We start from the raw sequence: 19,115 nt of genomic DNA on the forward strand, positions 1-19,115 counted from the left end.
CTATAAAAGATAAAATTGTTTTATTTGGGTATATCTTTCGTAAAAAAGAGGGGAACAATTAATGCAAATAAATACATAACACAAACAACATTTCCATACAATTGGTTATATATACCCCACACATGACCAAGACACCACTGCATACAGTACATATATAGAGCAGCACATCCAAAAACGGGTGGAGAACGAATTCCCATAAGGATGTTCCGATTAAGGATGTATGTGAGCAGATTGTGAGTCAGGTTGTGAGTCCGGGTATGTGTTTTCTTAATAGCTCGACATGTTGCACGTATGAAAATGCTCCTTCAAGGAGCCTAGGAAGTTCGGGTGGTAGTCAGATACCGCGAAAAAACGTATATATATGGTGTCTTTGCTGGTAAGCAACAATATCTGTTAGTTTGTGTTAGAGACCAGCGGTGTATGCATATTGCCTCCACAGTGCTATACCTACACCGCTGGTCTCTAACACAAACTAACAGATATTGCTGCTTACCAGCAAAGACACCATATATATACGTTTTTTTCGCTGTATCTGACTACCACCTGAACTTCCTAGGCTCCTGAAGAAGTGTTTTCATACGCGCAACATGTCGAGCTATTAAGAAAACACATACCCGCACTCACAACCTGACCCACAATCTGCTCACATACATCCTTAATCGGAACATCCTTATGGGAATTCGTTCTCCACCTGTTTTTGGATGTGCTGCTCTATATATGTAATGTATGCAGTGGTGTCTTGGTCATGTGTGGGGTATATAATATCAATTGTATGGAAATGTTGTTTGTGTTATGTATTTATTTGCATTAATTGTTCCCCTCTTTTTTAGGAAAACAATTTTATCTTTTATAGACAACATATCTGTGTGCCTTTAAAGTCCATTTCTTAGTTGTTTAGGTCTCATTGATATGTTTACACAAATGTCCTGGAAAAGAGTTATAAGGTGGTCTTTGCCAAACGTGTGAAGAGTACAACAAAAGTAATTCAATAAATGTTTAGTTGTAGTAAAGTCTGACTTTATTGATTAAAATTAGTTTCAGGGATGTTTCAGGGATCCCAGAATGCTCCCGTTCTCAGGGCTACAGACAGGAAATAAAAACAGGGTACATTATTACTCAAATTTTATTAATGATTATATTCCTTGTCTGTAGTCCTGAAGAAAAGGCATTTTAAGACTTCCTGGCTTCTGGGATATTTTACCAACAAAGTCCGACTTTATTTCACCTGAATTTCATTTTAATGTTGTTTGCGGAGTTATTCACAGTTTATCTCTACTGGTTTTACCCAAGGCTTCATATCTGGCAATGGTGACTTTGGCTTAAGAACTGCCTTTATTACTCTTATCGAAGATGTTTATCCAGTTATATGGATCCCCGCCATTATTGCAGATACCAACAGATGAGCACCTGACAGGACTTATACATAGGCAGACAAAGTGGTGACTATGCCATCGAACACCCTTATATAGCCATGTCCAATACACACATACTCCGAGGTTGTGTCAGCTGTTTTACCTAAGGCAATATTAAACCCAAAAGCAAAAATGTATTAAATTGCATCTTACCCATCCTTAGATATGGTAGCTGCATTAGTTTTCTTTTTTTATGCTTTCTTGCTTTATTTTCACCTGGTGTTTCAGCCAGTAAGTTTGTTAGTTTTCAACTTACTTTTGCAGACCAAGCTGTCCAGACAAAGTGGCAGTTAGAGTGTTGAGACAAACCCTTTTCCACTGACAAGTGGAGCTTACAATGGTCAGCTTTTGTTAATTTATGTAAAATCTTTATCCCCAAAAAACAGGTTGCTGTAACTGCTTATAAAGCGATAGCTGTAGTTCAGCTTCAATTTGTTAGTCAAGTCCATCTAAATCTGCTAGTCTAACATTTAGAATGTGTGGAAGGCAAGATATCAGTAAAAAAACATGCATTATTTATAGAATACCAAGCCAGATGGTGTTATTTTAGGCAGGCCATACACGGTTCCAATCTCGGCTGGTTCAGCAGGAAGCGGCCAAGATTCGAACCATGTATAGGCAGGCTGAATGTACAAAGTCGATCGATCAACTTGAGTACAACCAGCTACTAGAAATACTCACTGTGTTTTCCTGCCGAGGCTCGCAGGAGGGATTCCTGCATCAACACTGTGTTGATGGGGGAATTGAGCTAATTTTTTTACTGCAACCCGTGATTGCAGGAAAGAAATTTGCACCTTGTATGGCTGGCCTTAGTCTCCTCTTTTAGCACTTTGTACATGTTTAGCAGGCTAATCCTATGTACCGTCTTATAGTGATTTGTTAATCCAATGTCAGGGGTATTCCCTGTGTTAAATGTTTATTTGTTAATAAATGTTTTTCCCCAATAAGGCTCGGTTCACACTGGGGCGACTTGTCAGGCGACTTCATTCAGTGCAATGGAACCGTTCTAATCGGAGCGACTCAAGTCGCTCCGACTTAGAAAAAGGTTCCTGCACTACTTGGGGGCGACTTCGGAGCGGTTTACATTGACTTCTACTTATGAAGTAATTTGCAATCCGAGCTGAAGTCGTGCTGTATGGGGTGGCTTCAGAATCGGGCGACTTTGAAGCTGCCCCAGTACCGTGAGATTTTATTTAGGCTTTACAGTCAGTTGGAGTGTTTTTCTTTAATTGAAAGAAATCATTTGGAGCTGTCTGAAGATTTATTATTCCATTAGCATATTTTCTCATTAGACCTCTCCAATTAAACTTTTTATTAGCTGGAATCTTGTGTATAAGACAACAAATCCACAAAACGGCCCAGGAACCGCAGCCATCTCCGGAACGATTGGGACAATTAGCATTTGGCACAGACCGTCAGTTGAATGTGTTCTTGTGTCTTGTGAAATCTCTGCACAGGTCTGTGCATACAGTACTTGCAGAGGCTTTTTCTGTGTACACAGTATGCTTGTATTTAAAAGTTTGATGTCATAAGCATAGCAGATACCCAAAAAAAGAGGTCACTGCCAAAACACACATCCTATAAAACAAAGAAGCAAAGGAAAGTTGTGGCTCTGTCTATAGCAAACAGAGAGATTTCTAGAAATTATAAAAATGGGAAAAATTGTGTAACAAACATAAAATGGTAATAAATCCAAAAGCAAACATTTATTCAATTGAAACTTACCAATTCTTAGATGTGATTACTGCATTCGTTTTCCTTTTTAGACCTCTTTTCCTTATTTTAACTTAGTAATATGGCCAGTAAGTTGTAATTTCAACAGAACAAGCTGTCCTGTTAGAGAGTTGAGACAAACCATTTACCACTGACATTGGTGCTTTTAATGTTCAGCTTTTAACCACTTAAGGACCAGCCTCGTTTTGGATTTTAGGTGTTTACATGTTTAAAACAGGTTTTTCTGCTAGAAAATTACTTAGAACCCCCAAACATTATATATGGTTTTTCTTCTAACACCCTAGAGAATACAATGGCGGTCATTGCAATACTTTTTTTTGTACCGTATTTGCGCAGAGGTCTTATAAGCGCACTTTTTTTGGAAAAAATTCACTTTTTTGAATAAAAAAATAAAACAACAGTAAAGTTATCCCAATTTTTTTTTATATTGTGAAATATAATGTTACGCCAAGTAAATTGATACCCAACATGTCACGCTTGAAAATTGCGCCCGCTCGTGGAATGGCGTCAAACTTTTACCCTCAAAAATCTCCATAGGCGACGTTTAAAAAATTCTACAGGTTGCATATTTTGCGCTACAGAGGAGGTCTAGGGCTAGAATTATTGCTCTTACTCTACCAGTCGCTGTGATACCTCACATGTGTGGTTTGACCACCGTTTTCATATGCGGGCGCTACTCGCGTATGCGTTCGCTTCTGCGCGCGAGCTCGTCGGGACAGGGGGGTTTTAAAAATTTTTTTTTTAATTTTTATTATTTATTTTACAATATTTTATTTATTTTTACACTGTTTAAAAAAAAAAAAATTGTGTCACTTTTATTCCTATTACAAGGAATGTAAACATCCCTTGTAATAGAAAAAAGCATGGCAGGACCTCTTAAATATGAGATCTGGGGTCAAAAAGACCTCAGATCTCATATTTACACTAAAATGCAATAAAAAAAAAAAAAGTAATTTAGAAAAATGACATTTGAAAAAATATGCCTTTAAAAGGCGTGGACGGAAGTGACGTTTTGACGTCGCTTCCGCCCAGCAGTGTCATGGAGACGAGTGAGCGCCATCTTGGCCTCACTCATCTCCAGACACACCACACAGAAGGACGCGATCGCCTCCGCCGCTACCGACGGCTCCGGTAAGCGGCGGAGGGCACCGGATCGCGGCGGGAGGGGGGGGCCTTCTCCCGCCACCGATAAAAGTGATCTCGCGGCGAATCCGCCGCAGGGACCACTTTTATCTGAAAGCCGGCCGCCGCACGAAAATGGGGATACCGGGGTTATGGCAGCTAGCTGCTGCCATAACAACGATATCCCCGTTCAAACTTAGGATGTACATCGTCGTGCGGCGGTCGGGAAGTGGTTAATTATATATGTAAAACCTTTATTACAAGAGGGGAAAACAGTTTGCTGTAACTGCTTATAAAGTGTGAGCCAGAGTGTGGCTTCAATTTGTTAGTGTATCTAAAGCTACTAGTACATTTAACATTCCCCTCCCCCAGACTAATGCCCTGTACACACGATGGGATTTTCCGGCAACAAAATCCATGGATTTTTTCCGACGGATGTTGGCTCAAACTTGTCTTGCATACACACGGTCACACAAAGTTGGTCGGAAATTCTGAACGTCAAGAACGCGGTGACGTACAACACGTACGACGAGCTGAGAAAAATGAAATTCAATATCCAGTGCGGCTCTTCTGCTTGATTTCGGGCATGCGTGGCACGTTGTGCGTCGGAATTGTGTACACACGATCGGAATTTACGACAACGGATTTTGTTGTCGGAAAATTTGAGAACCAGATCTCAAATTTTGTGTGACGGAAATTCCTATGGAAAATGTGTGATGGAGCCCACACACGGTCAGAATTTCCGACAACAAGGTCCTATCACACATTTTTCATCAGAAAATCCTATCGTGTGTACAGGGTATAACGATGCTACTGTCCAAGGGTGTCTATTTTGCTCATTCATCCAGAGTGTAAGCATTCTAATACAGGAGGTATGTTACTGGCCAGATCACCAGGTGAATACAGAGGATTTATAAAAAAAAATCAAATACAATGAAGCCACCACATCTAGAGATTAGTAAGCTGCAATATATTACATTTTTTGGTTTTGGGTTTAGTACCATTTTCATTTGCTCACCACTGTACTAGGAAAATAACACTTCCAATTTAGTTACTATTTGTAACTTCTCTAATGTTTCTAAGATTTAAAAAAAAATGTGTTGTGATCATTCACATATATAGGTGATCAGTTTTCTGAAAAGCTTCATGTACACTAGCCTACACTGGCAGCTTCTAAACGTGTTTAGGAGCTCTTGGTGGCTTTTTTTTGGAGAATTATTTTTATTGTTTTCAAAAACACATATTGTATACAAACCAACAGTAAGCCGTCCCCCCAAAAAAAAGAAAATACCGGCAAGTGATACACAAAAAAGAAAAAGTGCATCACATTAAGGGCCCTTTCACATGACCGTTCAGATCCGCCTGTCAGTTTTTTCAGGCGGACCTGAATGGTCGCTCCATACATCTCTATGGAGTGACGGATGTCAGCGGTGACATCTGATCCGCCCCGATCCAATCCGCTCCGCTAAATCCAGATGGATGGAAACCCTATTTTCCATCCGTCTGGTGGATCAGATGAAAACGGGCAGGCGGTCCATTTTCATCCGATACCACCATAGAGGAGAACACAGTGTGCAGGGACGGACTTGTCATCTGCCGACTCAGTGGGATCAACGGATCGATCCCTGCTGAGCAAGCGGATGTCTGAATATGAATCTGCACATGTGAAAGGGTCCTAAGACATAAGTATGAACATTGCTTGTGAAGCTTGTCAACCCAACCCACACCACTCCCTCAACCCCCCATTACATATTCAACCTAAAAATAGGGATCCATGCGAAAAAAACACCCACACAGGAGAGATCCAGGATATACAGTATGAGACATGAAACCCACCATATATTTAGCGCAGAAGGACTATTCACCCGCTCCTTCAAAGGCAATGAGGTGCATATCGTAACAGCTCATATGACAGAAAAGATAACTAGGGTGAAAATTAATCTGTTACAGTGAGAGGTGAAGCACCCACCCATCCCCCCTAGACCTTATCAAATTTAAGAAGCTCCCTCCTGTTCAAATATGTGGCTTTGTAAAAGGGTAGAGTCTTATTCACTGAAGCCTTCCAGGACTCTACAGACGGGGTAGTGCTCTTCCAAGACAAAACTATGCGTTTTCTAGCATGAAAAAAATAATAAACTGAGCAAGGTCCGTATAGCCGTAGTAGGGGCCAAATCATCTACCAACCCGAGCATACAATGTCTTATAGAGGGATTTAAAGAGATAGTGGTCACCTCCTGCACACACATCAAAATATCGTCAGCCCCCCTTGCAGAACAACGCCAGCAAGAAGAGGTGACTGAGCCAAAAATTCTAGCTATCTTTGCTGGGGTCATGTATATACGATGCAGAAATTTGTAGTGTATCAACTGGTCACGGGCTGAAATTAAGCCTGGTAAAGGGTGCATCCCAAATATCCTCCTAGTCTTCCAAATCAGGGACCACCAACTCCCACTTAGATTTACACACAGTTAAAAGTCAATTAGTCTCAGGGAAGAGGAATTTGTAGATGGTAGATAAGGGTTTTTTAATGTCATCGTCCCTCAACATGGATTCGACGGCAGACTCAGAGAAAGAAGCTCTGACATGTTTAAATTTCACTTGTTATGCATGCCTTAACTGTATATAGTGAAAAAAATGGGTGCTTGGAAAATGGTAGAGAGATTTCAGTTTGTCAAATGTTTTCAGTTACCCCTTTGGGGAAATGTCACCAAGCTTTTTAATCCTAAATTTCGTCCAGGGTACTGGATGCTCTTGGCGTTTTTTTTGCCAAAGCTAAACTCAACTCCATAAAAGCCTATAGGCTTTTAGCAGAGTTTAGGAGCCTCATATGGGTGAACTTCAACCTCCCTCTCCTGAATGCAGAAGAATTGCGCTCATGATAGGAGGGTTTTGACCGCTGGCAGCGGGAAAACGCAAAATGCCGCAAAATCGCAGCACATTTTTGCCACGTTTTGCATTTTCCCCAGGGCCACGGTAAATGAAGGCCAGTGTACATGAAGCCTAAAACAGGTTCAAGTGTATTTGAATGATCTTTTGTTTGATCAACGCTACATGACACTCAAGATTATTAAGATCCATAGATCAAAACTAACCTTTTCAGAATAATCAGTAGTCAGTCGCTGCATTTTGCATACATAAATTTTAACCGCTTTGTGTTGCACATTTCCCCAAGTTTTGTCTCTTAAAAATGCTGCAAACAGACAAAAAATGCCTGTTGATTGGCCAGAAATCTGGTGAGTGCTGAACTCCCTTTTTGAGCTGACATTGCAATGGGGTTGATTTACTAAAGGTAAAGGGACTGTGCACTCTGCAAGTGCAGTTGCTTCAGAGCTTAGTAAATGACATAAAGCTTCACTTTGCAAAGAATACCCAATCACATGCAAGGAAAAGTAAAAAAAAACAGCATTTTTGCTTCCGCGTGATTGGATGTTGGAAGTCAGCAAAGCTTCTGCTCATTTACTAAGCTCTGGAGCAACTGGAATTCTCTGCAAAGAGCACAGTCTATTTGCCTTTAGTAAATCAACCCCCATGCCTCTACTCAGAGCCGATCCGCCCTATACGCTCACTACGCAAGCTGCGTAGGGCCCCACTGCTGTGGGGGACCCCCAAGGGCGGAGCGGCTCTGCTCAGTGTTGCCAACCGCCTGTAAATCGTTATGGGCACTGGTGCCCGTAAAAAAGATGGCCGCGAACCGACTATTCAACTGCGCATGCGCCGATCCGAAGCCGGCCGGCAAAAAAAGCTTGTGTGCGCTCAGCCGGGCGGCACATGCGCAGTAACGTAATTGCACCGCCCAGCACCATTTTTGAATAGATCGAGACGAGAGAGACCACGGCAGCCGACTCCTGTCCTGCAGTGCACTCGTCGGCGGAGGAGCTGAGCAGGGGTGACGCCTGACGGTGAAGAGGAGGAGGAGCAGTGTGGAACTGGGGGTATATCGTTGTAAAAAAGGGGACACTGAGAAAAGAGGACATAACTGGGACCCGGGAGGCTGAAGCCATGCCAATGCCATGCAGGGAACAAAGAGAGACTGATGTGCTCTGTGACTGCCCACCATCTTATTACTTCTCCAGTCCACATCATCAGTGTGCTGTGTCCTCCTCCTGTGCCCCTTTGACCTCTCCAAAGGTCAAGGCAGCCTTGATCTGTGGAGAGGTGAAAGGGACACGGGAGGAGGACACAGCACATTGTTGATGTGGACTGGAAAAGTAATATGATTGTGGGCGCAGAGGAGGAGGCTACTGTGAGGGGGCGAGGAGGACACTATCATGTCTGCAGCCTCTGTCCACTTCCTGTAGTATGTCCGCAGCCTCTGTCCACTTCCTGTAGTATGTCCGCAGCCTCTGTCCACTTCCCATAGTATGTCCGCAGCCTCAGTCCACCTCCCATAGTATGTCCGCAGCCTCTGTCCATCTCCTGTAGTATGTCCGCAGCCTCTGTCCACCTCCTGTAGTATGTCCGCAGCCTCTGTCCACCTCCTGTAGTATGTCCGCAGCCTCTGTCCATCTCCTGTAGTATGTCCGCAGCCTCTGTCCACCTCCTGTAGTATGTCCGCAGCCTCTGTCCACCTCCTGTAGTATGTCTGCAACCTCTGTTCACCTCCTGTAGTATGTCCGCAACCTCTGTCCACCTCCTTTATCATGTCCGCAGCCTCTGTCCACCTCCTGTATCATGTCTGCAACCTCTGTCCACTTCCAGTATCATGTACACAGCCTCTGTCCACCTCCTGTATCATGTACACAGTCTCTGTCCACCTCCTGTATCGTGTACACAGTCTCTGTCCACCGCCTGTATCGTGTACGCAGCCTTTGTCCACCTCCTGTATCATGTCTGAGAGTCTCTGTCCACCTCCAGTATCATGTACGCAACCTCTGTCCACGTCCTGTATCATGTATCATCTCTCTGGGGGCCCTGATGTAGGGGGAGACTCTCTGAGGACACTGATTTAAGGGGGGCTTTCTGTAAATGGTTTACATAGCTCACGGCATCACGGGTCAGGTAGAGGGCCCCTTAGCAGAATTTTGCTTAGGGCCCCAGGGAGGTCAGGAGCGGCACTACCTCTACTGCACTAAATTGCCATTCCTGCCCAGGTTTTCCCTGCAGGACTACAGAAAGCCTCCCCCTCTCTTCATCACCATAACATATTATTTAAATATTTTAAATTATACAATTTAAAAAAAACATTGACCTCAAACCATTACACTTTTCTTTAAGCTACTAAAAACAAACTGAAAGATGATTTTTGATTGGTTTATTATTGGCTTATTACACTTTTCACATTTCACTTTCAAATTTGCCCAACTGAATAAGCCAATATGTCAAGTAAAAAGTTTATTTCCTGAAATTGAAATTTAATGCCGTAGTTAAGCCTATACAGGACTTTGCCAGATAAACCTACCGTAATCACAGACATCTGTTTCTAAGTGCAGCTACTCATTTGCATATAATTACCTACAATCATCAGTTTTTAACCAACTGCATTATGAGACCTTCAAAGGAGACATTTGAGGCTGTTTTCAGACAAAATGTCTCATTGAAATCAGTGAAATACAAGAAGCTAAAATTATGACTAATCAACCCGAGGCTCCAGAGGTCACTAGAAAGGACATTTCTGACTGCTACGATAGCCTGTGGTTTAGGTAGAAAAAAGAGATTTTTAATAGTCAGAAATATCTCATAAAGTAAAAATAAAACACATTCACTGACACCAATAAATTAGCTTTTTTTAGATCATTTTTTTTTTTATGTAGTAAAACACAAGGGTCCCTCCCTTGCACCCTGCTGGGTTGCCAGCTCATCTTTTTGAAGCAAACCTGTACTAAAATTAAACATTAATGGTAGGGCCAGATCTAGACCTGGGGGGGGGGGGGGGGGGCCGGAGCGCCCCTCATACACAGAGGTTGGTGTACATTCTCAGTGACAGTCACACATTTTTAAAATGCATGATACTATCATTCTCAGGTCATGTGTGCACACACACGCAGCCATAGTGCTCTATGTGTGGTTTGCTTGAGCTGACAAAATTAACAATACAATATACCAGTTAAGAGTATAACATTTTACAGATGATGGCTGGACAAATATTATTTACCAAGATACACTTATTAAAAGAGAGTAATTTTTTATTATTATAGATTTTATTATTGTTTATTTTTAATTATTTTATATAATTGCTATATTGTTATAAAATATTTTGGTATGGGGGGCTCAGGGTGTCCAGGGCAGTATCTTTTTAGCCCCCTTAATTGCATCATGGACAGGAGTTTTATTCCTTCACCACTCTATCCCAAAAAAAAAGATTTGGCTATAGATACACTTTAAAACTAACACTAAGCCCCACACATTCAAATATCAAATGTCTTAATGTAATTGGACAGTAGATATTTTCTAAAATAAAAAAAGAACTCCCCACCCCCAAATACAGGAAAATTAAATGCACGATTGGCAGGATCCAAGAATAAAGGAGGAGTGAGAAACTCAACGTTTTCAAGTTGTAACTGGAATAATTTTCTATAGGAACATTTAGAAAACTTGTAACATGAGTAGCTCTCAACTTCTTACAGTCATGCTGGGAAAGTGAGGTAATCACACCATGTCTGGGACCATTGTGCAAAGGATTAGACTCTTGCGCTCTACACAAAGCAAAAAATCTAATAGCTAGAAATAGTTTATGTGTATACCAGGAAGACCATGTTTATGACAGTTTATTGCGGCAGATGATCCTACACCAAAATGGCTTTCAGAATCCAGTGGCGGTGCATCCATTAAGGGCGCATGGGCGCCGGCCCCTCTGTTACGCCACCCCCTATATGACTAATTGATAGATTCATGCATTGCATGAATCTATCCATGGCCACCGCTGCCACCTCCTATTCAGGCATCCGGCCCCTTTTCAGACGCCTGAATTACAGCGGCCGGGGTGTTTTTTTGTTTGTTTCTAAGCACCTGATTAGAGCCATAGGCTCTAATAGGCTTCAAAAAAGGTGGCTTTGGAGCGCAGAGCATTGCGCTCAGAACCCACTCAGTGTGTTAGAAAAGCAAATGAATATTTGCTTTTCTAACACTGAACTGCCTCTCCACCAATCAGGAAGCGCAGGTCTAATACCTGTCACCTGATTGGCTGAAGGCAGAGGTGATCCCATTGGACACCTAGCAGAACAGAAGAAGAGACGCAGGGAAGCATGGAGGACAGCATGGAGGACCAGCTTCTCGTCCCACACAGCTCGCCGCTGTCACCCGCTGCCTGACACGCCACCAAGATGGGGTAAGTGCCTGGCAGACAGCGGACGGGCGGGGGTAACAGTGGCTGCATATGATGGGGCACAAGTGGCTGCATATGATGGGGCACAAGTGGCTGCATATGATGAGGCACAAGTGGCTGCATATGATGGGCACAAGTGGCTGCATATGATGGGGCACAAGTGGCTGCATATGATGGGGCACAAGTGGCTGCATATGATGGGGCACAAGTGGCTGCATATGATGGGCACAAGTGGCTGTATATGATGGGCACAAGTGGCTGCATATGATGGGGCACAAGTGGCTGCATATGATGAGGCACAAGTGGCTGCATATGATGAGGCACAAGTGGCTGCATATGATGGGCACAAGTGGCTGCATATGATGGGGCACAAGTGGCTGCATATGATGGGCACAAGTGGCTGTATATGATGGGCACAAGTGGCTGCATATGATGAGCACAATGGCTGCATTTGAAAGCACAGTGAGGCTGCAATTGATGGTTTTATTTTTCAGTATTTTTCAGTTTGTTTGCGCCCCCCCAAAAATTTTGAGCACCAGCCGCCACTGTTCTAGACTCCATTGGAATTGATTTGCTGTTTACCGTGCAACAGAAGTTGGACTCTGCAAGGAAAATTTCCCTAGAGTTTAGTGAATGTGGTGAAGCTTTACTTTGCAAAGAATACCCGATCACGTGCAAGGAAAATAAAAATCAATGCATGATAGAAGCCAACAGAACTTCACCTGATTCACTGAACTATGGGGACAAGTCCCTTTCAGAGTGCAGCTGCACTTGCCAAGTGAACATTCAATTTGCCTTTAGTATATCAGCTCCACCAATAAGCTTTTATGGGATGAAACACTTCAAAGGGTAGGGCCAGTCTGGAGCTTGGTCTTCTGGTACTCCTTGGTATATGGCTGAATGTACTCCTTTCCATTTGACACGGGTGGGCATGACAAGCCATGTGACACTAAGAGACAGAATCCTGTTGACTTTTGCAGGGCTAGGAACAGTAAAATTATCTGGAAAGAAATCTGTTGGAGTGAAACTTCTCTTCTAAGAATAAGCATTATCAGATGACAAGGACTGAACATAGCAAGTTAAAAGAGAGATTTTATGGTTTGGTAGACAGGAACTGAAAACAAGGGGCATTTTTAGGGAACACAGTTTCCAGCAACAAAACCTACATATGCTTTTGGAAGTCATTTGGCAATTGGTTGGTTGAAATTAATTGACAAGTATTTTTTCAGCACTTGAGACTTCTCCTTCTCATTATTGGCAAACCCCTTGACAACAGATCTGACCTTTCCTATGAATGCTTCAACTTGGCAGGTATACTGGCCCAGCAGATGCTGCACATCCATATTGAGCCATGGGCGATAGAAATGTAACTAGAGAGTTACTGATGCAGCTGGCAAATATTGGCATGTTGCATCCTGCCCAAAAAATATACAGTACCTATTGGTCAGGGAAATCTGAGGCTGCAATCAATGGGGTTGGTTGACTAAAGGTAAATAAGCTGTTCACTTTGCAAATTATGTTTCAGTTTGCAAGGGGATTTGCCACAAGTTTAGTAAATGAGGTGAAACTTCATCTTGTATAGAATAACCAGTCACTTGCCAGGAACAAAACAAAAAAAATTTTTGCTTGCACATTAATGGTTAATGGAAGTCAGCAGAGCTTCACTCCATTCACTAAGCTTTGGGGCAAATTTCCTTTGCTTTTAGTAAAGCAGTCTATTTGCCTTTAGTAAATCAACCATAGCTTGGCTATCCTCAGCGGGTTAGGTTTAAAGTGCACTCTGTATCTAGGTAATGAAGTAAGGAAGGGTCAGATCTCCCTTTAGGCCTTTACTGCTACCTGTGTCTCCATTGGAGGTGTGAGGATAAATCTCCAAATTGGAACACAGGTAGGAATAGAATCCTGAAGTGGACCTAATCATTCTCCATCTCTTTTAGTGCTGTCTGTATATCTATTAAAGAAACGCTGCTTACTTCCTACTTTGATGACTACAGTGAACATGAAGAGAAGTCCAGAAATTCAACCACAAACTTTCCCCCCTGCTGGGCACACAGCACAGCAGTAGTAAAAGCTTGACAGCCTGGCTTCCCTTCTCTATCCAAAATAAAAAATATGCTTTGGCTTGACTTCCACTGTATTCCAGTTTGTATAAAATGTATTTTCATTTCCTTCTAGAACTTGGTTATGTTCTTGAGTGCGGTGGTGGACTGGTTAATTCCCGACATTCCCAAGGACATTAGCGAGCAAATCAAGAGAGAGAAGAGTCTGATTGTCAACGTCTTCCTCAAAGAGGAACACAAAAAACTCCAACTCTTGGAGAACTTCATTATGCACGACAAACAGCGAGCAAAGACAGAAAACAGGGGACGGCGGAGCCGAGCAGCGAGCTTCTGCCAGTTTAGCCGCAGCCAACGTGGCAGCTTCACATCGTTCAGCTCACACCACACAGACGTGTGACTCCTTTTAACCCTGCTAGATATACAGCAAAGAAAATACTTATACAATCAAAGCGTATAATATTAAAACTGGAGATGGAAGAACGTGTGAGATGACAGAATGGGATGAAGGCAGAATTTTTTCTAAAAAAGTAAATTTTACCGCAAACGTCTCCAAAAATTATCTGAAGCAGGCTTTGTAATCTATAACAAATAGTCTGATGCTCAATACGGCACAGACAGGCTTAAGTACGACTTGGTACAAAATAATTCCTGCTGCTCGTAATATGCATGTGGCTACCAGAACCGAATACAGGACAAGGAGTAGGAGCAAAATAAGGCCACAACTTTTTGTTTTTCATGTTTGAATTTTTTTTTTTTTAATAGATTTAGCCAAGCTCATACATTTTTCATGAGCAATGACTTTAAATCATGTGACAACTCTTAAACACTGCGCGTTACAGAGAATCCTGCTGCTGTGCTTTAAAATAAGACAGTGTAAGCATATCAATATACATCAGATTCATACAATTGCTAGACTGCACATTGTACTCAAAAGCATATTTTTATTTTTTAATGGATTAAAATGTAAAAAAAAGTATATCTTTTAATGAAGCTGCTCAACTTAAACACAAAAACAAACAAAAGGAATGTATATCTTTAAATTAAATTGCTTTACTGGGAATGTGTATATTTGCAATAAACTAACTTCCTCTGCTACCGTTGTGCTCTCCAGATGACATGCAATCCGTGCCCTCCTTATTGTGCGTGTATAGCTGGGTGCTCTTGAAAACTTTTTGAATGTATAGCGAGAAGAACCACAATCTCAGGGCTACTTTTATATTGTTTGTTCTTGAAGACGATGTATCAAAGATGTTTTTGATACCTGGACATTAAAACACAGATAAATGATCCAACCTCTAATTGTAACCATCACATTTTGTCTCTGATGCTGATTAAAGAAAGGAATGAATGTATGATCAGAGGTGACAATAAACCTTTTCTTTCTTGAGCGGTGGTTTAGGTGTATCTTTTCTTTAAAGGGCAGCTTTTAGTGGTGGGGGAGAAATCGTAAGTTACGGTAAATCTGAATTTGAGGCAGATATGAAAAACGCAACTCAATGAAGCTCTGTGTTACGTTTATTAAACTGAGAAGTTTTCTCTCAGTTCTCGACAGTTCTCAGAGGAAAATGATCTCCTCTTCATCCTGTTTATGAATCTGACAACTGGAGTTTAAAAAGTGAAACCAAAGTTTAAAAGAACATGTAATGACATGTATAGACACATGATAACTAAGTATCTATCTATCTATCTATCTATCTATCTATCTATCTATCTATCTATCTATCTATCTATCTATCTATCTATCTATCTATCTATCTATCTTTCTATCTATCTATCTATCTATCTATCTCTGTATATGTACAGTGCCTTGACAAAGTTTTCATGCCCCTTGAAATTTTCCACATTTTGTCATGTTACAACCAAAAACGTAAATGTATTTTATTGAAATTTTATGTGATAGACCAATACAAAGTGGCACATAAAAATGATAAATGGTTTTCAAAATTTTTTACAAATAAATATGTGAAAAGTGTGGCGTGCATTTGTATTCAGCCCCCCGAGTCAATACTTTGTAGAACCACCTTTCACTGCAATTACAGCTGCAAGTCTTTTTGGGGATGTCTCTACCAGCTTTGCACATCTAGAGAGTGAAATGTTTGCCCATTCTTCTTTGCAATAAAGTTCAAGCTCTGTCAGAATGGATGGAGAGCATCTGTGAACAGCAATTTTCAAGTCTTGCCACAGATTCTCAATTGGATTCAGGTCTGGACTTTGACTGCACCATTCTAACACATGAATATGCTTTAATCTAAACCATTCCATTGTAGCTCTGGCTGCATGTTTAGGGTCGTTGTCCTGTTGGAAGGTGAACCTCTGCCCCAGTCTCAGGTCTTTTGCAGACTCTAACAGGTTTTCATCTAAGATTGCCCTGTATTTGGCTTCACCCTTCTTCCTATCAACTCTGACCAGGTTCCCTGTCCCTGCTGAAGAAAAGAATCCCCACAACATGATGCTGCCACCACCATGTTTCACTGTAGAGATGGTGTGTTCAGGGTGATGTACAGTGTTAGTTTTCCACCACACGGCATTTTGCTTTTAGGCCAAAACATCTCGCAAACTTCTCGCAAACTGCAAAAGGGACTTCTTATGACTTTCCTTCAACAATTTCTTGCTTCTTCTTATGGAAGATAAAGGCCAGATTTGTGGCGTGCACGACTAATACGAGCAGAGTTACCATGGGCCTTTTGACTGCTTCTCTAAATAATGCTCTCCTTGCCCAGCCTGTTAGTTCAGGTGGAGGGCCATGTCTTGGTAGGTTTGCAGTTGTGTCATACTCTTTCCATTTTCGGATGATGGATTGAACAGTGCTCCGTGAGATGTTCAAAGCTTGGGATATTTTTTATAACCTATCCCTGCTTTAAACTTCTCCACAACTTTATCCATGACCTGTCTGGTGTTTTTCTTGGCCTTCATAATGCCGTTTGTTCACTAGGGTTCTCTAACCTCTGAGGCCTTCATAGAACAGCTGTATTTATACTGAGATTAAATTACACACAGGTGGACTCTATTTACTAATTAGGTGACTTCTGAAGGCAAGTGGTTCCACTGGATTTTAGTTAGGGGTATTAGATGCATGCCACACTTTTCAGATATTTATGTAAAAAATTTTTTGTAAAAAAATGATGAAAACCATTTATCATTTTCCTTCCACCTCACAATTATGTGCCACTTTGTGTTGGTCTATCACATAAAATACCAATAAAATACATTTACATTTTTGATTGTAACGTGGAAAATGTGGAAAATTTCAAAAGGTATGAATACTTTTTCAAGGCACCGTGTATATATATATATATATCGTCTTTCCCTGAAAATAAGACCTACTGTGATTTTCGTGGAGAGCTGCAATATAAGCCCTACCCTGAAAATAAGCCCTAGTTTAAAGTGTTTGTAAATGCTAGAATCCACTCTCCTACAGTAGTATATAATTTAAAAGGTGTGTGTTTCTGTAATATAATTTTATCAAATACCTTTGGTACATCGCCGCTCGGCGCTCAGCTGATCTCTTCTCCTCTTCTCCTGGCTGTCAGCAGGGGATCTCAGCCCCCCACCCTGCAGTGCTCAGAGAGGGGAAGAAAGCTCGGGGCGGGCCATGGAAGCGCCAAGCAGCGCTTAGCTGATCTCCGCTGCTCTCCTCTTCTCCCGGGTGTCAGTGGGGGATCTTGGCCCCCTCCCTCTGCAGACATTCAGGTGATCTCCGCTGCTCTCCTCTTCAATGGCGCTATAAGAAGGTATTTGCACAATTATATTACAGCAACACTATATATAATGCTGTAATAGTGAGGCTTACTATTATTAGTGGGGGGGAGAGAAGACAGCACATTGTATGACAAGCGCTACCCCGAAAATAAGCCCTAATGTGTTTTTGATTGCCAAAATTAATATAAGACCCAGGCTTATTTTCAGATATCTATCTATCTATCTATCTATCTATCTATCTATCTATCTATCTATCTATCTAGATACATATATATATATATATATATATATATATATATATATATATATATATATATATATATATATATATATATCAACATGTATATATACATATATATATATATATATATATATATATATATATATATATATATATATATATATTGTTTATAATAATTTTTAACCCACTTGTGCTGTTATATAGGAAGAAAAACGTCTTCTTCCTCTAATTGCATCAGCTTCTCTCTCAGTTTCTCCAGCTCTGAGCTGGGGAATCTGGGACAGAGATGTTTTAGTGTAACGGCCAGTGAGATCTTCAGATCCCACTTTTATAAACTGGCCGTTTGTGACAGAATGGTTGTGTACTGTGATGAGAAACCAAGAACATGTTCTCTGCTTCTCATCTCAGCTTCATAAACAGGTACATACGAGAGATCACCCGTGATCCCGAGGAACACGGCTTTTCTCTGTTTCATAAACGGACACCTTAATACACCAGTAAGATTATTATTTGTAATACAAGTATAAGAGAAATATGAGCATGAGCTCAGCTGAAATATCAGCATCTTATCCCAATTAGGAATACAAAAAAGGAGAAAAAGGTGGGACTTTAAGGCCCCTTTCACATATGTATGTCGGTTTTGACGGACTCTGCTTGCTCAGCAGGGATCGATCCATTGATCCCTGCTGAGCCAGCGGATGACAAGTCCGTCTCTGCTCACTGTGCAGGGACGGATCTGTCAGAGCCCCGCTCTGCTCTATGGGGGATTGGATGAAAATGGACCGCCTGTCTGTTTTCATCTGATCCGCTCGGCGGATGGAAAATAGGGTTTCCATCCGTCTGCATTTAGTGGATCGGAGCAGATCGGATGTCAGCGGACATCCGTCGCTCCATAGAGGTACATGGGGCATCCATTCAGGGCCGCCTGAAAAACTGACAGGCGGACCTTAATGGTCCACATGTGTGAAAGGTGCCTAAAGGTGTTAAAATCATTAACCGCTTGCCGCCCGCCCACCGTCAAATGACGAAGGGACGGTGTGACTCTCATTCTGGGTGGATGTCTTATGACGGTGACAGTCAGCTCCGCCCGAGTTGGTGCCCCTGTAAGACCTCATTTATGACAAAACATGTCAGGCAGAGCTACGTGCTGACGTCATAACGCCCCACGTCACTCTGGAAGTGCGAGTGTTGAATTTTTGTTTTTCCGGGCAAACCTGTTTTATGCTGTATGTTTATCCAGCCCTGGATTTAAGAAATAAAAGAAGTTTTAATGTTAATACACTATTGGGGCCCTTATTCTTTTATACACTCTGTGCCATTTGGAGGACTGATATTTCTAGGAGGAGAGTTAGACGGTAGCCAGACATCGAGGAAGACTGCCCCAGAATGTCAGCGAATTCTTCAGACAGGACGTATCCTCAGACCCCGCTGAGGGCTATATCTGCAGGTGCATTTAACCTCGCTGCTACAGAAGTTCCACTCCTTCCGGTAAGAGTCCCCACTTATTGACTGATTATCACACAGAGATCTCCATTTTTCTTGGTGGTGGTGAAAGTCCTGGAACATTTCATCTTGCTGGATCTTTC

At 41.8% G+C, this 19,115-nt stretch overlaps 1 protein-coding gene across 1 annotated transcript in view; it reads left to right on the plus strand.

Annotated features, from left to right (window-relative positions):
- ANO2 (anoctamin 2) overlaps nucleotides 1–14,976 on the plus strand; it is a 373,482-nt gene extending 358,506 nt beyond the window's left edge. Inside the window, exon 25 of the mRNA XM_073621286.1 lies at nucleotides 13,705–14,976. Within this exon, the coding sequence (XP_073477387.1) occupies nucleotides 13,705–13,986 (282 nt within the window). The 3' untranslated portion in view covers nucleotides 13,987–14,976. The remainder of the gene's footprint in view (nucleotides 1–13,704) is intronic.
- The last annotated feature ends 4,139 nt before the right edge of the window (nucleotides 14,977–19,115 follow it).

This window comes from Aquarana catesbeiana, linkage group LG03 (assembly GCF_042186555.1).
Source record: "Aquarana catesbeiana isolate 2022-GZ linkage group LG03, ASM4218655v1, whole genome shotgun sequence".
Classification (NCBI taxonomy): Eukaryota; Metazoa; Chordata; class Amphibia; order Anura; family Ranidae; genus Aquarana; species Aquarana catesbeiana.